This window comes from Platichthys flesus, chromosome 3, assembly GCF_949316205.1.
Source record: "Platichthys flesus chromosome 3, fPlaFle2.1, whole genome shotgun sequence".
Lineage (NCBI taxonomy): Eukaryota > Metazoa > Chordata > Actinopteri > Pleuronectiformes > Pleuronectidae > Platichthys > Platichthys flesus.
This window is the reverse complement of record NC_084947.1, coordinates 16,528,534-16,551,342: the sequence shown is the minus strand read 5'-3', so window position 1 is coordinate 16,551,342 and position 22,809 is coordinate 16,528,534. Positions and strand designations below refer to the sequence as shown.

General features: G+C 41.9%; 1 protein-coding gene across 2 annotated transcripts in view; it reads left to right on the top strand.

The window, feature by feature from the left end:
* Positions 1 to 22,809, top strand: part of trpm3 (transient receptor potential cation channel, subfamily M, member 3) — a 109,932-nt gene that overhangs the window by 75,508 nt on the left and 11,615 nt on the right. The window contains exons 10-18 of one of the 2 annotated variants that reach the window (XM_062384800.1): positions 4,411 to 4,511; positions 5,293 to 5,427; positions 5,648 to 5,698; positions 10,203 to 10,343; positions 12,091 to 12,120; positions 15,090 to 15,382; positions 17,461 to 17,689; positions 20,035 to 20,202; positions 22,505 to 22,645. In XM_062384800.1, the coding sequence (XP_062240784.1) occupies positions 4,411 to 4,511; positions 5,293 to 5,427; positions 5,648 to 5,698; positions 10,203 to 10,343; positions 12,091 to 12,120; positions 15,090 to 15,382; positions 17,461 to 17,689; positions 20,035 to 20,202; positions 22,505 to 22,645 (1,289 nt within the window). Of the gene's footprint in view, positions 1 to 4,410; positions 4,512 to 5,292; positions 5,428 to 5,647; positions 5,699 to 10,202; positions 10,344 to 12,090; positions 12,121 to 15,089; positions 15,383 to 17,460; positions 17,690 to 20,034; positions 20,239 to 22,504; positions 22,646 to 22,809 lie in introns of both variants that reach the window. The other variant, XM_062384799.1, reaches the window with a different exon arrangement.

Below are 22,809 nucleotides of genomic sequence, written 5' to 3'. Positions count from 1 at the left end.
TTCAGAAAAACACTGCTCTCACTGTTCCAGTTTGAGATGTATGTCCAAAGCACGAGAGTGTGTTTTCATTTACTCAGTTCATAGCTGCGGAATAAAACATAGATATCTGAGCTTATGTGTTTTTCGCTCTATCTTAAAGCTCCATTAAGCAATTTTGATCACTGCGAGGCAGGGACACTCAAACACAACTTCTGTTTAGTTTATCAAACCATCGCTTAATTACAGATTTGAAAAAAATGTAATAGGGCCTCTATTCTGGAGGCGTCTAAAACGTTCGTTTTTTTTACTTTTTGGGACTATTTCATTTGAGTGCTCCGTCTACCTGTTTGTCACTAACTGATCTGCATGTCCGTGCTCTCACTGCACATGACCAGAGTCTTCACAATTCATGGAGATATACACCCCTGAGACTCTTGCCAAACTATTTTTCCAAAGTATAACCTGCTCCTGCTAACGTTTTCAACCCTAGCTTTAAGTCCAATGTTCACAGGTTTGGTTCACTAACTTATGACAAAAGTATGTTTCCCTAAATATTAGAGTTTTTTTTATCCCAGCACAACATGTAAGTCCCCCCCCTCCTTTGAATGGATTCTGCCAACGTTATATACCATTATAATTAGTGAGCTTTAGGGGTGGTTGTATTTTTAGCCTCGTAGAGGCTGGGCTTGCTGTTTCCCCCCTGTGTCCAGTCTTCATGCTGAGCTAATCCAACTGGCAGCTGGCTGTAGCTGAGTGTAATTATTGTACGGTCATCCCCTCTCATAACTCTTGGCATGAAGCATCTAAGTGTTTTTCACAAAATCTCAAACTACTCCCTTTAAACATGAGGCGTTTGCGGCTCTAGGTGAGTACGAGCTGCAGATTCAGACCATCCTGCAGTGAATCCAGGTTTCCAGCATGCTAATGAAAGCCTGTAACAAAAACAACACCTGCAGAATAACCCGTCAGCATGAACACAGCTGCTCATTAACTCTGCAACCAGAGACAGATAATCACAGGAAGACACTGAAAGTCACCACTGAATTATGGAAAGGGATGTCTCTTTGTGCCATGACAGGTGAACATTTCAGTGTAATTTGTTTTTATGCTATTAATTTGGAATAAGGTAATATTTTGGCCAATGTCCTAACCATACACTGTGGCGCCACAGGTAGGTCTCAGAAATAGTTTTAGTGGCCACATTGCAGCTGTAGAGTCCCACAGTCCAAGATTAAATGTTCTTATATGTGTCTTGTAAAGTCTTAAGGAATGACACAGCAAAGTGTACCTGAAGATATACAGCACAGTGCGATCTGTATGCTGTAACAGATTGTTCTGCATTCATCAGTACCAGCACTGAATTGGAGTAACAAAATTGAAAATGTGTCAAGTGCAGAAGGGGCAATTACACCAAATCACCCTTGTTTCTCTACCCTAATTCCCACTTCACTGTTTCCCTCAACTCCACACTCCCACACACACACACACTCACACACACACTCACAGTCGTGGATCAATTTTTTCGATTGGTTGTTCAGTAGCTTGTATTGATCACAGTTGCTTTTGCGTCTACAAGGAAAATAACAATGACCTAGCTCAGGTTTGCATACATACTTGCACACATACACACACATGAACACACCCGTATGCAGGCGTATAAAGAAAGCAGTGAGTCCTGTGGGACTACTTAGCAATTCAGAGCATATGATTGACTATTTTAGTAATCGTTCCTCAAAGAAAGATTTCAATCCGCAGAGACTGAGGAGACTAAACCTAAGTTTGTAGAGGGAGAGAGTGATAGTGTGTTTTACATAATTTAAAGGCATGATCTCTTCAGCCCAGGCATCACTCTCTGGTCTTCATCTCTCTCCATGCGTATGAACACATGTCACTTACTGTATGTGCTCTGCTGAATTCATTTGTTGATTTCTGTTCACCTGTTAATACCTTTACCAGTCGTTAATTTTCACATTAGATAAATAAAGGATGTTTTGATGAGGGAAGTAATATAAATTAGTCAAATAGAAAAAATGGAAGGAATGGAAGGAAGCGACTGAAGAAGAGAGTGGATGACAGAGGGGGACTAAGGAAAGGGACACAAATATTTTAAGATAAAGAGCACAAGGGTAATTTTAAATGCAAGTCTCATACTGACGCTGAGTGAATGAGAGGCATTAAGGCTTTTAGTGTTAAATGAAATCAGTCACATCCTGCCTGAGAGCTTTTTTTAAATGGTTGGATTAAACTCCTTCACCGAAGAACTAAGATACTGCCTTAAGCTTGCCAAAGCACAGCGCTGTCAAGAATCCACAGTGAGCAGAGCAGGAGCGAGGAAAGAAAGACAGGATAAAGGGAGTGAATGTGTGAGCCTGTGTGAGAGAAAGTGGGAACAGACTGAGCTGAAGGGGATACTGCAGCCAAACCCACATGTTGTAACAGAGGGGAGTTTGGAGTAATTGATGATCTGCTGTCAGAAGTAGTCAATATCCTTCAGTTCGGGTCCATAAAGTCAACTGGCTGCAGTTCAACCTCCCAGAGTGACGCCACAGGCTTTTAACAGAGCAAGGCCAGCCTACCTTTTAATACACACATACTGTATCTCCACTAAAGCTCTTATTAGGGGGCTGTGCATGTTATTAGAAGGGCTCCGTCTGAACTTACACCATTAATCTTCAGTAATGCTGTACAGACCTTTAAGTCAGAGAGGGCACTGTGTAAAGCAATGATACTGCTGTGCTTATTAAAAACGATCACTGTCTCTTCTGTACACAAGAGATTCTCACATCCTTTATACATCACTGGATTTCGGTGAAGGCCAGTTTCAATTATTTCCTTATTGTTTTCACTTTGTTAAACTCCCATCGTACAGGTCAATTATTAATATAAACATCAGACTGTGGTTTTCTGTTAGATCTCCCAGGTCAATCTCTCACAGGCCGACTACAGAAGATGAAATGCTGTGGCGTACAACACCAAAGCTCGCAAAGGATAATGCAGTTAAAAATAAAAAAATTTGGTTTCTTTTATACACAGTTTGGTACAAACATTCACTTGGACTCATGACTGAACAAATACGATTTTTTTTCGGTCGTAGGTCAAGGTCACTGTGAATTAACAAAGACGTTTTTGGTTTTGGAGGAACACCTTAAAGGATTTATTTTTTTCAAATTTGGTACAAACACTATTTTGGATTCAAAGATGAACTGATTAGATATTAGTGGTGAAAGGTAAAGTTCAGGGGGCCACTGACCTCATATGAGTCTGAAAATAGTTTCACTGTCACTCATACAGGGACACAAGATCTACATTGTCTGTCTGTTCACTGCAGTGAGTGACACACAGCAAAGCTCTCACAGAGACAAGTCGCCATTTACTCTTTCCATCATTATTGTCAGCGTGCCTGTGAATTCAAGATTTTTATTGTCAAATGCACAAAAATAACAGCAGTCGAACTGAATGACTGAATGCCATTTCTCTTGACTCCACTTCATTCAAAGCTCCAGTAAGCTAATTGGATCGGTCTACAATGCCACTTGATATTTTGTTTTCTGAGCTAATATAGTTCTATATACCACAGTACAGTAAATGATGCTAACTGACACAGAAAATCCAAGGAGCACAGTTGGTGTAGTCCACAATTTATGCAGCGATGAGATGGAGCCTTTAATTAAGTGTTACGTCAAAGAGCAAGCTGTCATTGTGAACCATGATGTGAATACATCTTCCTCTCTGCAGGCTCACATCAGGCTTCGGCCAAAGACAGCAGCAGAGCAGAGGTTTGTCATTAGATGGGCCATGTAGTGGTGCCACAAAGCCTCAAGTTAGATGAAGCCTCTGCAGCCCACATAAGAAGCCCTCAACTCAAAAAGCTGCTAATTCATTTATTTGAACCATTATAAAACTATGCTAGACACTTTAAAGCCACCATCACATACTGTATCTCTGGAAAATACTATATGTTGATTCTGTCTACCATACAACAGAGAAATATCACAGGACAAAATATGTTTTCCGTAGTTCTCCCAAGATAGAGAAATCCCTTCATTGTATCATACTGTACCAACTTTAAAGCAAGAAAACAATAATCAGTCAGCTCAGGTGAATAAGAATATAAGCATATCATGCAAATCAAAGAAGCTTTACAGACAAATCAATGTCAATATTCATGCAGCACAGAATATTGAAAAACAAAGCTGATATGGATCTGTACCAAAATGTCACATCCTTCCACCAAGTTTTCTGGAAATCTGTGCAGTAGTTTTTGTGGAATCCTGTTGGCAAACAAACAAACAAACAAAAGGACAGGGGCTGAAAACATGACCTTCTTGGTGGAGGTGATCACACTTAAAGTTAGGATCTTTTGCCTGGCATCTGTGTGTCAAAATCTCCTCGTTTTGACATTGTCCATCAACTTGCTTCCTCCTCTCTCAGGTGCCAACGCCTCTGCTCCTGACCAGCTAAGTTTAGCTCTAGCGTGGAACAGAGTGGACATCGCCCGCAGTCAGATCTTCATCTATGGACAGCAGTGGCCTGTAAGATCCTTAAACCTTGTTAAATAATGAATTGTACATACTGCAGAAGAACTACTGCTTCCACTGCTTGTTCCTGTTGCATTTCCACTGATATTAACATTTCTTTATACAGCTCTGCTTAATTTGGGTCTTTCTCATGGGATTGCTTTGGCATTAAATTACTGTTTTTCAGCTGCTGTTTTTAATAACTAACACAGTTTACAAGAAATGTCAGCTCAAATTGATTTACTCCCAAAGAATAACAATTATTGAATATTTTGAAAGGGAAAGATGATGCCCCAAACTGAACTGAGTGAAATTATACTTACAGCCTTATAGTTAATTTGGATGCAACGTGTTGTTCAGAACCAGTCATGGGTGGAAGGCTCGACAACTGACAAATAGTTACAAACAGTAATTAAGGACCACTATTCTTGTGCCCTGAACGTAATTGAAATGTTTATGCATTTATTTGCAGTTGTCAGACTGTTTATTATGAAGCTGTAGTAAAATCCTTAACCATTTTATTTCAGCTCACTCTGTTTGGAATTTGTCTATTTAAGTAAAAACCTTATTACATAAAATTATTATATTTTACAAATACGTGCCCCTTCACTTGCTTTACGTGTTCAATTGATAGAGCATACAGCAGTAATCCTCGAGTTCAATGAATTATCAGAGTGAGTACTGAAGTTGCCTGTTGCAATAATCCTGTATTTTAGTAAGTGATGGGGCTCAACCTTTATTTCCTTGAAGTCCCTTTTTCTGCTTTCATCATCATTGCCTGTTCCATGTGCCGTAGGTCGGTTCCCTGGAGCAGGCGATGCTGGATGCCTTAGTTCTGGACAGAGTTGACTTTGTAAAGCTCCTGATTGAAAACGGAGTCAGTGTGCACCGTTTCCTCACACTCTCCAGATTGGAGGAGCTCTACAACACGGTAATAACAAGTGCACAGGAATGACAAGTTGTATCATCTTTTGCAACACACCATTCACTTTCAGCAAATAATTGTGATTTCGAGTTCCGAAGTGAAATGTTATTGAAAAAACACTTTGTACAAAAAAAATGGAGCCCACAGTGAAGTGAGGTATTCTGTCTCAAGGAGCTGTAGAGGCTGTCTGTTGTGATAATGATATCCTCATATGCTGTGTTTTCAGAGACATGGACCATCCAACACGCTGTCCCACCTTGTACGAGATGTCAAAAAGGTAAGAGCATCACTACCGCCCTGTCATCTGTTTGGAAATGTTGGCTTGAATGTATTACTTAAAGACGACATGTTTGACTACATGGTGTTTAAGTTGCTTTTTTGCGATGTGCGTCTGTTTGCATCGGTTGGTGTGTAAGTCTGGTAGCCCTAGCTGCTGTTAACTGCAAATAGAAGCCAGCTTTTCTCTTTCAGCTGGAGTTGCGGGCTGCAGTGGCTGTGTAGAGCAATGCACGACTCTCATCCCTCTCAATTTTCTCATTACCTTCTTTTCTTTAAGGCACACATCATCATGGTAAACAAACACGACATGTATAAAAAATTCTTTCATCCACAGAACTGGAATTTAAGAGAAACAGAGGCCCATGGGGCTGATCAAAAATAACTTTGCATGCTAACAATTTAATCCTGCTTTTTTTTAATATTAACAATGTTATTTGTCTATTGAGGCTTGAGTCCTCTTCAGCGGCCGCAGGTTTGGATCTGATGCGGCCCCTTTGCTGCATCTCTTCCTTGTTCTCTTTGTCCCTTCATGCTTAAATTGTGCTTCTATTTCTCAAGACAAACATAACTGTTTATTTACACCTGGGCCCCATTCGGCGCATGTGCAGTGTGTGACAGTTAAATCACTGATCTGCTGCCTCTCCAGCTGTTGTCCTCATAGAGAGCTCGGTTCCTGCTGAGCTCCTATGTGAGATTTCTATATGATCACTGTATTTCCTCGAATTGCGTAGAACACTAAATACCAGAACTTTACAGTATGAAGCCGTGCATCCTTTGGTTCTATATAGTGTTCTATGTGAGTATTTCAAATGTAAAACAACGGAAACACTGAAGGGCTTTTAATTTGAAACTGTACAGAAAGTGTTTCTAAAATATTTTTTGTTTTAAAGATATTAATTAAATAAATTAAAAGAATTATGCTGTGGTGAAAAATCATGTTCACTGACTATTTTGCTATGAGCTGTGTGTGTGACACAGAGAAAACAGGCAAGCCGGCGACTTTCTAGAAAAGCAGCATGGCTTACACACGTGATGCTCCTGAGACATGCAGCCCACGCTTGCAGTGTGGCCGCTCTTACATGATAACATGAAATGAAAAGCAGGATGTTCCGGGACCCACCCTTCACGCATCCAGTGTAGCCCGGGCACTACTGGGGGTTTTAAATATGAATTTATTATGTTAATTCTTCGAATAGTGATATTGCTTATATTAAACAAATCCCTTTGTATAACAGCAGTGTTAATATCATGTTTAGACAATAAAATATTGGTATTTTTTAAGTATGATTTGGCTGCACTTAAGCCAAACGATTTCAACACTGTGCGGTCTTAATTATTTTTTATTTTTATGCAGACTTCCTATAGAGTAGTGATGATTACAGGCGATTTACATTCACCACATGTCTGCACACCAATTAGGAGCGATCCACTGTTGAGGGTTGATGGAGAGGTCAGCTCTGTTGGAACTAAGAGGTGATCATTAATTAAGTCGCTGCTGATCACAGTAATACCCTAATCGCCCACCTCACCCCTTGAGTCGCTGAAGACGGTCTATATGTTGTAATCACCCTCATTTACCTCGACCCTGTCTTTTAACACAGGTTTAATCTCCAGTTGCTGCAGAGAATAGGCAGTTTTACTAACACACAACATCTCAGTCACATCTCACGCCACAGATTCACAAACATGCAATCAGCCTCTGCAGTGCATGGCATAATATTACCATATTATTTTGCCAGAGCTTTGTGTCAGTGCCATAGTGTAGCTTAATGTTTGTGTGTCATTGTTGTGTATGACAGTGTGATGCTAATTAGAAATAACGACTATCCCTCGGGTTGAGTCACCACGTCATCGCCGTTTCCTGTCCTCATAGTTCTCTGCAGACAAGATCCACCGGCAGCCGCTGGCAGCTCTTCCTTTGATTCTGATGCAGGTGTTTGTGTTAATAACAGTTGTGAGGGCCACTCTCAGGTTTAATCTGGCCAATTCATTAGACTGTGTGAACATTGAGTCTCAAAACAGGGCTTGTGGTTAGCTCGAGGAGCGCAGCTGCCAACACAGAAATTGGTTTTCCTGCGGAGAAAGTGAACAATGTAGTTTTGTGGTCAAAGGTTGATAGCAATACACCCTGGGCCTGGAGTCTCACATAACAGCGAGGGTTGGGAGGAAATCCAAATGTAACGGGGACAGCGAAGGCAAAGGAGAGAGCAGGAGTATGTGGGCGGTTGATAAGTACTCTAGGTCATCAACTGACAGGAGAAGAAGATTGAGAAATACAGACCTGTGTGTATCATTGTTATCAAATTAGTTTTCATATGCATCCTATAAAAAATGACAACTGAAAGCTAGGGTTGATGATCCTGGAAAAGCTAGCAAGAGCAGGCAACACATACATCCCACTCCTTTCCATTGGCGTTCATGTCAAAGCTCTGCCCCCAAAACACATGAATGTGCACCGACTGATATCTGCTAGAAGCCGGTGTATGCCTGCAATGTTGTCTCTCTGGTATACGATGCACCGATCTACCTGCTGCCACGCAGACGGGTTTGCGGACTTATCATTTCATTCGGATTGAGTGTTTATTACAGTCCTGTGAAGGCCACAGACACTGGCTGTTTTTATTAACTCATATCTTGAGGGAAGTAGAGGATTAGAACAATAAGATCAAAGCTACATTTATACGACTTAAGTTTATATTTGAAAACGCTTCGCATGGTGTCCAAACTACTCCGGAGGTATAGAGACGCTAAAAAGAAGAAGTTGGGCTGCTGGCTCCGTTTTATTTTGAATCGCAACATGGATAATCAATTGCAAGCAGTGCTGACGCTGTTGTCTGAGGTAGCAGCTGAGACGATGCCCATGTGTAAATCATTGGTCACCTGATATACGTTCTCAGGCATGTGAATATGGATAAGGATTTAAACTGACACGGACCCAAAACCATTGTGACGTTTTCAAACTAAAACAGCAGTATGGATGAAGCGTACGAGTGTTTCAGAAACAACTTACCAACCCTAACTTTAACAAAAGCCTCTGTTTGGTCAGCTGTTAAACAAGTTGCTGTTTATTTATTGGCTATGAATAGAGGCAAGAAATATAAATGTAGGGTTTTTCAGCAGAGCAGCTTCCACATTAGTAAGTCAGCCAGGACCCAGCCTTTACCAAATACACAGGAGAATAAGAAACTGCACATGGCTAAGCTCTCGGAGTGTATCCATACAAGGTGTAAACAAACAGCTGTTAGTATGGGAATTTAAAAGAGGGCTCGGCTGACCGCTGACTGCTGCATTTGAACTATATATATATCGGGAGGATGAGGAGGTGAAGCTTTGTGCTTTGAAGCACAAAGTTCAACATTTAATCGACAAGCAGCGTCTGTGTCTCTCTTCGAAGCGCATCAGCCGGCCCACAGGGGTTTGTCAGGCAGTGAGGCCCTCGTCTCTGCTGCCGATGAATTTGAATCTTTGGATATGAAGTCAGGCCCCAGGATGAGGGAGTAAGACTCAGGATACCTTGTCTCTGTCTAATTGCAGAGGGGAGGAGACGGTATCAGGGTGTCAGGGTATAGATGTAAATGATATGTAAGGTAATTGGTGTATTTCAAAGGGAACACTGCTGGTCAGGATATAGTGATTGCCGGATCTTGGGGTTGATATTGAGGGCACAAGGAGGAGCAGCGAGTGTTCACATGGTTATAGTCTTGACGTGAAAGGACTTCCATTTCAATAATGATTCTCCCCTCCAGCGTTAATAGCTGTCTGTCTGTCTTTCCATGCTATTGCCCCTCTCTTCCAGGCTAATGAGTCATTAGCTCTTTCCCTCTCTCTTTTCCCTCTCATCAAGACTGCGTTAAACCTCAGTGGGAAGATCTCATTATTACCCTAAATGCAAATTATGACAAATCTTTCAATTTCTTTTGCATGTACATAGTCTCTCTATAAATCCTACTGCTTCTGAGTTTTTAAACTCACCTAATTGTCTGCTTCTCGGTTGAATATCATAGAAGAAGTTGAGCTTGGGGCTTTAAGGTTTCACTTGCCAGCAAGCCGCCAGGAGGAACACCATCCATAAAACTGCAACAAATCTTTTTGTCATAACATTTTGGGGATTAGGGTTTGTTTCTGAGAATTTGAAATAAAAAAAAAAACAAAGTGAACCACAGTCTGGTGGAGAAATACTTATTTAAAGAGGCTGGAAGAGAGAGCTTTGTCTGTGCATCTCATTTCCCCTTCTCTTCTTCGCTTGTCGTGTGGTTTACTCACTGACATTGTGTGTTTTTTCCAAGCGAGAATATCCAGGGTTCAGTTGGATCTACTTCAAGGTGAATCAGATAATCATGTTTTCTCTTATAGCCAAAAGAAAGAGTTTCATATAGATTTTATAGTTTGAGTATGTGTGACCTTGTAATTTGTGTTATACTCTTGTATTTCCCTCCTCTTTAACTTCCCTTATAAATCCGTTGGTACGGGTTGCTGCATGTTAACACTGTGTGGTTTTCTAGGGAAACCTCCCCCCGGACTACCGTATTAGCCTCATCGACATTGGCCTGGTCATTGAATACCTCATGGGAGGAGCTTATCGGTGTAACTACACCAGGAAGAGATTCAGAACTCTGTACCACAACCTGTTTGGACCCAAACGGGTAAGTGACTGATTCTCAACCTCATTAGTGTCCCCCACCATTTAATGCATATCAAAGTCTGAGAATTTATAATGTCATTAATCAAACCAACAGTATCAGTGAAATGAGCCTCATGATTAAGTTTGCCCTGGAAGGGCAAGAGAGATAATACGAGCAAATTATGTTTTAATAATAAAATGTTAATTAGTTATTGTGCACCCGCTGGTGAACTCCATCTTGCTGATGTAAGTAGGTAATTAGTGTGTACGTAGACATTTAGTGGGGGAAATATAAAGCATGGAGGAGCAATAACAGAAATCTTTGCGTCACACGATTGTGTGTGTTGATTTTAAGACTAACCCCATTGAAGACATTCCTTTGCTCAGAAGAAGCTTTGAAACATATGAGGATGCTTGATTGAGATTGTAGCACATAATTCTTTGTGTAGGAAGGAAGCCCAAAAAAGTAAAAATCTAATTTATAAAGAAATTAGTTTGTTCATATTATCAGAAAAAAAGGTTTACAAAGTCCCTCACAGCAATATGATAAATAACAAACAGCAACTATAATGGTGAGCAAATGGATAATTGCCTGGAACAATATGTTTGACCTGTAGTTGTTTGTCTTGTTAGTTGTAAGTCTACATTTCTCACATGTGCCCACATCAAAAACTGAAGCACTGAAAAACACATTTCGACAAACTCTGTGATGGTGCTGCTCATCAGCAGAGGTCAAACATCAGAGGCGACCTCCCGTTTTTCTTCATCTCCACATTAAATAGAGCGGCAGCACAACCTTTAATTAGCTTGATGCAACAAATCATCCATCTATAGCGGTGGCTTTTCATCATGCTCCATCATTATAACATACATACAAAGTCATTTCAACTACTTAATTAGAAACTTACAGACGTTTAAGCAGGGTGGTGGAGAAACAAATCTTTGAAATTGTGCTATATATGGTGGGGCTAGATCTACATCAAAAATATGCAATACGATACATGTTGTATGTTCGCACTCTGTTGTTGTGACATAAGATGCTCTCATTCTGCCTCAATACTTTTTCACAGGTGTGTTGAAAATAGACATACACAGCTGTATATGTCAAACCTTATTCCTGCTTGATGGTGCATCTTTGTGATTTTATGTTTGAGTGTGTGTATACGTGTTTGTCAGTGTGAGACTTCACGTGCCTGTTTATCTAATTCTATGTCTGCCATGGCAGAAACATAGAAGCTGGAAAGACGCAGATAAAGCAAAGGCAAAGAAATGGGACAGAGACTGATCACAGAGGCAAAATGACTCAGCGGCAGAGAGAGAGAGAGAATCAGTTCCAATTTAACTGTGATTTTCTAGATGAAATGAGCATGCAGTCACATAGTCACATGCACGCATGCACACATGTTAACTTACAACAAAGCCTTGAAATAGATGCAGATATCAAAATCCCCACAGGAGACCTGGGCTATTTTTAACAACACAGATGATGGCTCATGAATACATAATTCATACATGCCCTGCTTTAATACAGATACTCAGTACTGTACAAAATGCACAAACACATGATGGTTGCCGTACATGTATGATGCTGTCAATCACAAGCTCTTTTAAACAAAATCACGTAGTGACAATATAAAAGCTTATTTACGATCTAATGTGAGTGTGTCTGTCTGTCTGTCAGTCTTTGTTGTGTTGTAGTAAACTGCTCTATAAAATACATTCGACACGGTTTCTTGTTCTGTTTGTTTATGTTTTTGTTGCTTTTCTAGCCTAAAGCCCTGAAACTGCTGGGGATGGAGGTGAGTGTTGATCTCATCAAGGTTGTTCCTCAGCCATTCCTTTTCTGTTCCTCTCCTTTGTCTACAACACACCAGTCCTCCCACTCGCAGTCTGTGTTAAGTGTTGTACTGTGCCAGTCGGCAGAATCTTCAGTGTGTGCCGTGCGCCTCGACGTCTTTGAAAGAAAGACCTTGAGGCATATTTAATTCATCGTGGTGGCAGTCTGTATGCACGTTTTAAGCCAGTTGTTGTCAAATTTAGTTTTTAGACTCTTCACACTTCCTCGTTTTTTTTCAATTTTCTCCGATTTCGTAAAAGAAAATGGACTAATGAACCCAGACAGTTAAAAGTATACACCTCTTATAACACATGTTAGTATGGAGGACCATACATGACATAAGTAAAAATAAATAAATAAATAAATGTATAAATAAATACAGAAATAAATAAATAAATGAATAAATAAAAATGGAAATAAATAAATAAATACAGAAATAAATAAATAAATATGTTAATACCAAAAGAAATGTCAAAAGAAATGTCTTAAATATATTTTAACATTAATTTTTCCCTGATACATTTCCTTTGCATTTGCAGTGTCCTTATGCTAATGAGAAAGGCGGGCCTAACCGCAGTCTCATGCAGGATTGGTCACAGGAGTGTAATGATCCAGCCCTACTACTTCTGCCTTTCAATGCTGGTGTCCAGTAGCTGTTTTCAGCGTTGAGCCAGTTCACACTTAAAATGAACTAGTTCAAGTTCAGAGGGTTAGTTAAGGTTATTTTTTATTGGGATGATTTAGGTGTCAGTAGTCCTGACTGTGAGCGTCACGTCTCGTGTTCTACTGAGCACAATGAGCGAGCCGAGAGGAGGAGGAAACAGAAACTCCAGCTCGGTACAAACCACCTGCAGCTTCTGCTCTGATCATGAAGCCGCTGATCTCTGAGCAGATGTGACCAGAGAAGCTCTGTGTTTTCACTGTTTCCACTGTTCCACAGAGTCACTAACTGGCTGTTTCACGGTGAAGAGATCAAGTCTCAGTCACTGCCCGTGTCTCTGAGCGATTGTGTGGCGGAGCGCAGGGGCTGTGTGTGTGTAGCTCAGTTGACCAATCCTGCTCGAGACTGAGGTTAGGCCCGCCTTTCTCATTAGCATAAGGACACTGAAAATCGAAAAATAAAAGTTGGAATAAATGTGGAAATAAATAAATAAATATGGAAATAAATGCAGAATTAAATAAATCAATGTCTTAAACTTATTTCCACATTTATTTATTTATTTCCACTTTTATTGCAACTTTTATTTATTTCCACATTTATTTATTTCCACATTTCAGTGTCCTTATGCTAATGAGAAAGGCGGGCTTAACCTCAGTCTCGAGCAGGATTGGTCAACTGAGCTACACACACACACACACACACACACACACACACACACACAGCCCCTGCGCTCCGTCACACACTCGCTCAGAGACACGGGCAGTGACTGAGACTTGATCTCTTCACCGTGAAACAGCCAGTTAGTGACTCTGTGGAACAGTGGAAACAGTGGAAACACAGAGTTTCTCTGGTCACATCTGCTCAGAGATCAGCGGCTTCATGATCACAGCAGAAGCTGCAGGTGGTTTGTACCGAGCTGGAGTTTCTGTTTCCTCCTCCTCCTCTCGGCTCGCTCATTGTGCTCAGTACAACACGAGACGTGACGCTCACAGTCAGGACTACTGACAGCTAAATCATCCCATGAAGTAGTTCATTTTAAGTGTGAACTGGCTCAACGCTGCAAACAGCTACTGGACACCAGTCAGCATTGAGAGGCAGACGTAGGGCTGGATCATTACACTCTTGTGACCAATCCTGCATGAGACTGCGGATAGGCCCGCCTTTCTCATTAGCATAAGGACGCTGCAAATGAAAAGGAAATGTATCAGGGAATAAATAAATGTGCAAATATATTTAAGACATTTATTTTGACAATTCTATTGGTATTAACATATTTATTTATTTATTTCTGTATTTATTTATTTAATTCCATTTTTATTTATTCATTTATTTATTTATTTCTGTATTTATTTATACATTTATTTATTTATTTATTTTTACTTATGTCATGTATGGTCCTCCATATGTTAGAGCAGCCCAGTTACATTTAACTGAATAGGTAATGACTAACGTAACAGGATAACATAATACATGGTTTGTGTACTCGGATGTATCCATGGTGTACGTACCATGGAGTCTCTACATCATAAACCTTTTATCATAGCATGTGTCCCCAGTTTTCTCAGAGGTATTTATATCAAATGTATTTGGCTGTCCGTTCCTCTGTGCGTCTGCCTGTTTGAAACCTGTATCCCTGTCAGCGTGTGTTTCCTCCTTGTTGGTGCCTGTTCAAATCTATTTACTTTCCTTGATGCTTTGCTACATTTTAGTCAGACTAGTTTAGCATTTACTAATATAGCAAGCTGGCCATTCAAGAGTATTAAATGTATTGCTTTTAACCCTGGACTCAATATTGTACTGCTAACTTTTCTTTATATCCATTAGCTCATAAATTTACTTACCTATTAATGGATGTCAATGAAGTGTCCCTATCTGAATAATTTACACCAGAAGTATTGTCATATGTTTCTTCGTGCACGTTATATAGTAATAACTCAAGCAGCAATTCCTTTAGCACTGAATGTCATTTCTTACATGTTTGTAATTATCCATTGTTAGTCCTCATCTGTTTTAATGTGAAATCATTGGAGATCAATACAACCCTGCTGATGTGCCATTTAGGACAGTGAGGAAACCTGGAGGCGCTCAATGCTTCACCTCAAGTGCTTGTTAGTCATGAGAAAAGGAATGTCTAACCTTAATCACTCTTATGTTGTCATGTTCTACGGACTTTATGGTAGTGACTATATCTGAAAAAAGTCTCCCGCACAATTTCTTCATCGATGCCACTGTGTTTCCACCCCGCTCACTTGTCCTCGGCCCTCCACCAGGACGACATGCCAGTCCGCAGAGGCCGCCAGAAGACCACGCGCAAAAGAGAGGAAGAGGTCGACATCGATTTGGACGACCCGGAAATCAACCACTTCCCTTTCCCATTCCACGAACTGATGGTGTGGGCCGTCCTCATGAAACGTCAGAAGATGGCGCTGTTCTTTTGGCAGCATGGCGAAGAGGCCATGGCTAAGGCTTTGGTAGCCTGTAAGCTTTGTAAGGCCATGGCGCACGAAGCCTCGGAGAACGATATGGTGGATGACATCTCCCAGGAACTAAACCACAACTCTAGGTGGGGGACACTAACGATGCACAAAGATATTCCTGTATAGTGTGATTGTCCTGGGTGAGATATGTCATGGTTATATGTCTGCACTAAACTACTAAAGGTCCAGTGTTGTAGATTTAGTGGGTCTAGCGGTGACAAACAACTGAAAACTCCCTCCAGTCACCCCTCCTTCTCTAAGCATGCAGGAGAAGCTACGCTGGCTTTCAGATTACATACAAATGAGCCAGTGTTTTGGTTTCGCTGTTATAGGTTACTGCAGAAACATGGCCGTGCTACATGGGGGCTCGGTGGAAGAGCATTTTCTCCCTATGTAGATTCTAGGCTCACTAAAACACGATAACTCTTAGTTTCTAGCATAGACTGTATATGGATGGTCGACATATCATGGATACGGGTTCCGCAATCTATTGCTTTTGATGATTTTGTGTGAAATACTGGTCGTAGTGTGGAGCTGTGATATCGTGGTCCCATCATTACAAGTACCAATCACAAGTAAGCATCAGCCGTCAATAATGACGAGTTAGCCTGTATTATACCAACAAACCCTTCTGGATACATGAACACTTGAACATAAATCACTGTGATGAGAAGTACCTAAAATGACAGTAACAATCTGTTAGAAAATGTATTTGACATGTACTTTGACTTTCTAATTTGGTCAATGTCCCATCCACCAGCGTGGAGGAGGTAGGATTTATGATCTATACTGCAGGCATCAAAATGATTTGGCTTCACTTTCATTGATCTGTAATGTCATCAATCTTTATATAGTCTCTAATCAGGTGGTTGAACACATTAGTGTTCCCCTAGACACCCACAGTGTAATGTGAACAAAACATTGTTTGCACTTCTCATGATGACAAACAAAACCCTTGACTCCACCAAAATTGAGTTGAGAGTCCAGATGGGAACATGTGCTGCCAAACTCCAGCATGTGTGCTGATGCACACACACAAACACTCTAATGTGGCTTTTCTGCTGTTGAAGCTGACCTGTTTTAAATGGAACTCCCACAGGATGTAAATGACATACAAACAGAGATCTAATAACATACATCATCATTAGTTAACAATCTGCATTTCAGTTTAATCACCTCGACTTGAAAAATATGGCTATGAAATTAATAGTTAATTTTCAGTTAATAACCTCTTCCACCAGCGTTCACCTCCCCCCCTCTCCCCCCATGAACGTCTGTCTGCGTGTGTCTATTTGTAGAAACTCACCGGATAATTGTTTGAACCGGTGTTATTTAGAATGTGTGGTAAAATAAATAGTAGTGCATTCTGTCGGGACTTCTTACAATTTAAGGTACCAACAAACCAGAAAAACAAATCCTGTTGAAAGAGTCACCTTGTGCTGTGACTGCAGTGGTTCATTAGAGAGGCAATTTATCAGAAACTCCTTCATGTATCCAGCAACACTGCTGAAACCTGTCATGTGCTGTGTGTCTTTTTCATTGTAAACCCTTGTTTTATAAATCCTCCATTCCCCAGCAGGGCTAGTGCCTTGTTGTTCCACACTTGACCGATTACTTTCCAGTGCATTGTGAAATATTGTGTGTATTTTGAGGGCGTGTGCATGTGTATCTGGTGAGACCTTTAAGGTGGATATCAGGGTGAAACTTGATCTCTATTGAGTCATGCTTTTTGTTTCTGAAAGTAAAATCTTTCAGAAATGCAGGAACAGTGGGTGGTGTTTCATTTTTGTTTGCAGATTTGAAGTTTTAATTAAGTTGTGCTCAACAATGTGCTCGTGGATGGATGGATGAGTTTGCCATGTTACATTTCTGGATTTCTATACTGTTCTTATTGTGTTTCTTCATTCTCAAAGAAATATTATACATTGCACTATAATTCTGAATTCGAAACCTATGAGAACTGCTCAGAGCATTTCTTACTTCTTATTGCTGTGTGTGTGTTCAAGTGTTTTCATGCTAAATCTTTTCTCTTGAGTTCATCCAGATGGTCGGTGATTGACCAGACTAATTACATTTTGATACTTTTGGACAAAGTGTATTATTGTCTCTGATGATATGTCTGAGCCTGACCAGCGTATCTCCTTCATACTGTATAATCTCCTAGAGAGTTTGCCCAGCTGGCGGTGGAACTCCTTGACCAGTCCTATAAACAAGATGAGCAGATGGCCATGAAGCTGTTGACATACGAGCTGAAGAACTGGAGCAACGCCACCTGCCTGCAGCTGGCGGTAGCGGCCAAACACAGGGATTTCATCGCTCACACCTGCAGTCAGATGCTGCTCACCGACATGTGGATGGGACGCCTGCGCATGCGCAAGAACTCCGGTCTGAAGGTAACACAAGTAGGCCAGATGTTTGAGATAGCCTGTGGGTAAAAGAACAGTTACATTAGATCATAAGTCTGGAGTTCACAGCTTTAGAGAGGAACTCATTGTGGAACAACCGAGTCCCTCAGACGACCACAGAGGGAAGCTGGGCAGAAAAGTAATGAGAAACCTTTTGACCTCCTTGAGAAACTACTGCAGACACAGCCCAAATCACTCCTTTGTAGAAAAGTAGAGGGTGGTCATAAATTAGGCAGTTGTGGAAGGGAGGATGTCAGGATTGCTATTAACCTTTGTGCAGAAAATGAATGAAACCTGCATGTTTGTTTTTAGCATTATATATCTTATAAGAAGCAGAGACCAGAGGTTTGTGCTCATTAACCACCCTTTTAATTTTTCAACAGTAATATGAAAAATCAATGCATTTCTTGATTGCTCAGGTCTATTCAGAAACGATAAGTTCCCTCTGAGAGCACTTACCTCTGACAATGCTAACTCCTTATTCTGCCATGTTCAAGTAATTCCAGCTAAAAAGACCTGCATGTTTATCAAGCTCTGCACCGGATCCAACATTTTTTATAAGTTCTTCCTTGGGGACATGCCCCAGCCCTCCTCATAATGTGATGGAAATTGGTTTGGTTGTTTTAAAGTAAACCTTTTAAAGTAACCTCGACAGTGAAAACAGAACCTCTTTGGCAAAGTCATGTGGTTGTTGAATCTCATAGACCACTAGGCTTAATCTGAAAGAATAGACTTTAATTCCAGTTACCCATCTGCTCTGCAGTGTTTATCTATATGAATATCCAATATATACATATAATCCAGACCATAAAGGTGAAAAACTTGCTTTTATTCCAACAATGTTCTAGAAATGAGCACTTAACAAGCCAAAGGAGGGAAGCCCCCGGTGTGGCTGGTTATAACTATGGTTTGGCCTTGATGACTAATTCCCCAGGATGTGGAGAGTGTGCACCGGGCTGGGAAAAGTAGACAGGTCACCTCTGACAGTATAAATGCTTTATCTCCGGACTGAACACAATCTGCAAGTGTGACGAGCATCGGGGCGAGGTGACCCTCGTGGTTGAACTTCCTACACCACTTCATTAGTATAAGCCGACAATGCTCTCTCTCTACTTTGAGCCTGCGTCTGAAGAACTGACCTCAATTAGTCAAAAAAAAAACTTGAAATTGTGTCGTACATTTTTTATACTGAGGCTGGTGCGGTTGAACATCCTTTTGAGGAGAGGTTTGAGTTAAGGGCAGGGGTTGAATTTTTGAAAACAAATTGCCCACATGGGTTATTTGGACTCCTGGCAGCAGGATGATATGAGGCAGCTGCTCAGATCATAGGGGTTGGGGTTATTTATTATGAAGAGTCGCCCTGGGAGTCGCTGCAAGGACGAGTGGGTTCACACTCATTCATGCACAGAGGGAGACAGGATGATGGGTCTGGCTGCTTTAGCTTCTGGGAGCAGGGGTGTAAGCGTTGCTCGGCCTCAGCGGGACTGCAGGAGCGGTGGGGTGGTTTGGGGTGTGCTGCTTCTAAATCAACCTCATTGGAGAGGAAACCACAAGTGGAACAAACAGGATTCAAAGCCCTCAGGAGTTGATGATGCACAACAAATAACATTGTCAAAATGCTGTCAAAACAGTGTGTGTGCGCATTTTTGACGCTCAGCTCCAACCCTCTATAACTCATATCAGAACATGCTACAAATCACTTTCACCGCTGAGTGCATTGATTTCTTCACATATCGATAAGTCCTGAACTATTGATATCTTTGCCTTTGACTTCTTGACAAGTAAGCTGAAGCTGCGTTTGTGATTAAGCTCCCTACCCCTTGTAACCACTCCTTTCCTCAACTCATCACAAAGGATTGTTACGTAACTTCAGGTCATCAGTGCAATGAAAACAGTTCAATTCAATTAGTTAAAGGCAGCTGCTTCAAGAGATAAGAAGACACACACATACATACACTGCTCTCTGTCTTCCTCTCTCTCTCTCTCTCTCTCTCCCCATCCTCTTCTCACTGTGGTCACAGCCTTTTGCTTTTCTAGTTTGCCTATTATGTATCTGAAGTGTTTAGAGCACGTCTGCCTCCTTTATCTGCCGTGGCGGTGTATCCCTGGCATCCATCGTGGCAGCTCAGTGGTCTTAATCCCTGTCTATTCGGACTAATGCTTTTGTAATTGATGGGATCCGCCGCCTGAGCTGTCAGAAACATGAAGCCTTTGTCATTCAGGCGCGCTAACGTCGACATGATTCAGAGGTGGAGCGTCAGTTTTTTGTCCCTTTGTAATCTTCCCCTAACTTCCCACCACCTCCTCTTCCTTCCCCACTCCCCCTCATCCAGGTGATCTTAGGGCTACTACTGCCTCCGTCCATCCTGAGTCTGGAGTTCAAGAACAAGGACGAGATGTCGTACATGCCCCAGGATCAGGAGACCTACCTGCAGGAGAAGGAGGAGGAGGAGCCTGAGAAACCGGTCAAGGAGAAGGAGGATGAAGACATGGAGTTCACAGTAAGATCTTACTGTGAGACGCAGTACAACTCCGTGGTGAGAGAACCCACCTCAGCCCCGCATCTCAGAATCTATACACATATTCAAACTTTAGATTTAGCACATACACACATACACACACACACACACACACACACACACACACACACACACACACACACACACACTGTTCGGATTATAAACACCTCACTGCCCACATAGTCCAGATTCTGTATTGTTCATAGTTATCGCCTGTGGACCAGTTTTACATGTTGTTGCTGACCACAGTGTGACAATGATGTGCACACACATTTACACACACATTTACACACAAACATATTTGTCTCTCTATTCTGGCCAACTGGACACTTCCAGCCAAACCGGCCTCTTCCTGTTTCTCGTCGTCTCAGCAGAGACATGGTCGTGGAGTTGTAGCGTCTCAAGTCTGTCGCCGCTTGTGGGTTCCCTCGTGTATGTTTCTCCCTTGCATCTATCTCCTTCTCTGCCTTTCTGCCTTTCCTTTCCCCCCTCTTGTCCTCTGCTCGGCTCTCTCTTTGCTTCTTTTGTTCCTCTCGCTTTCGATCTTTCATTCTGCAGCCCCCCCTGCCCTTCTCTCTCCTCTCGCTCTCTGTATCCTTCCCTCTCTCTCTCTCCTAGCTCAGTTTTGATCGAGGTACAGTACTGTATGCTGGTCGATTGCTGCCCCTCACACGCTCCCATCAGTGATGGCTTGCTGCAGCACACCACTCAGCATGTCGGCTGCTGAGCATGGGAGGCCCAGGCTTTTGCATTATGTAACCGTGTCCGCCTGCTGCTGCAGAGCTTAAATCATGCAGAGTCTGAGCACCTTCTCCCCGCTCACAGTTTAAGAGTTGGTCCATCTGCATAGACGTGGATGTACAGCAGGGTTAGGACCCGTTCCATTTCAATCCAATCAATCTTGGAGATGATACTGAGATCCAGTTTACGTGATTAAATGACGACTAGAATTTGAAAAAGCAGGTTAACGCGCAAACTGGATTTAAGATCGTCCCAGTAAGTGATTGAACTGAAGTTGAACGCCTTTCAGTACCACTGTACATACTCTCCATCTGCATTGAGCACAGCTGCAAGCCAGCGCAAAGACTCACAACACGGGCCATTTCACACGTGCACACACACACACACACACAAACACACTGTCCTTAAGGCACTGTGTTGTTAAACTACGAATCATGCTTTCAGACAATGCATTTGCAATGAGCCCCTTCCTGTTGCCCTGGCTTCTGACTGTGCAAATGCACATTCAGATACTTATGAATCACATCGAGATTCATACAGATACACACCACAGAGGGAGATTGTATTGTCATATCCTCAGATGCTTTAGATGATAGCTTGTGTCCACTTGCTGATCAGACAATGTGCATGTTCAGTGCAGTAAATTGGCATGGTGTGATTTACAGTACACACCATGATTTCAAGACAAGGTGATTAAACTGGCATCTGAATCCGTTCACCCTGAAGGCCCTGCCTGTGTGCACCTTGGACAAAACTTTTACAAATTCGGAATAAAATAGAAATCCCTAGTTTTCATACCGATAGTGATCTCTTGCTGATTTCTTAGCTGTGGTTTTCTCCCTTTTCAGCCACCTGGGAATTTAAGCCAACAGCTCATAGCGAGGCTCAAATGTTTGGACAAATTTTAAATTTGATCTTTGCCCAGGTCGACTATACAATACAATTTCATGAATGAACTCCCTCAGAGGTCTGGTGTTGCTTGGACATTGAGACCATGACCCATAAAATCAGTGGGCTCCGAGCCCTCTCTCATGGATTAGGAACTGTGTCACAGATTGAAATGAGATATCTATGTCTTATCTTTCTTCCTTTCCTTTGCCTGTCTTCTTTCTGTCATTGTCTTGTGTGTCTCCTCTGCACCTTATTTGTTGTCTGGGACACAATCCATGAGTGTCCATTTGTCTGCGTCATACTGGGCTACCAGCCTTCACCCAACACTCCACCTCAAACACACATTTCACAATTTGGAATGATGACATTGTGCTTGCTTCTTTTGATGATGATGATGATGTTAAAACTGTGTTGTAGCCCATAATACAACGTCTCTACTCGTTCTCCCTTTTTTCTCCTTTTGTCTTTGTTTTTCTGCCCCCTCCCCAACTCCCTTCCACTCACTTCATCTCGATCCTCTCTCTGCACCCCCCACCACACATTCCTCCTCCTCCGTCACACTTCCCTCTACCCACACTATCCCTCCCTTCATCCCTCATCACACCTTTCACTCCTCCCTCCCTCGCTCCGCTGTTGGTTTGCATTTGCCCAGGCAATGCTGGGTAAGGTTACCACGGAGACATCCAGAAAGAAGGATGTCGAGGAGGTTCAGAAACGCCACCGCCTCATCCCCTTGGGACGCAAAATATACGAGTTCTACAACGCACCGATTGTCAAGTTCTGGTTCCATACGGTCAGTGTGAGCTGCAGCAGCACCACCCACTAACACGCACGGCTTCCTGCTGGCACTGTCAGGCCTTATTGTATCTGCAACAGCATCAATTGCTGGTTTCCCTGTGGTTAGCTGCTGCCTCCGTGGTGCTTCCATCGCCATTAACCTCCTGTTCCAGCTCCACC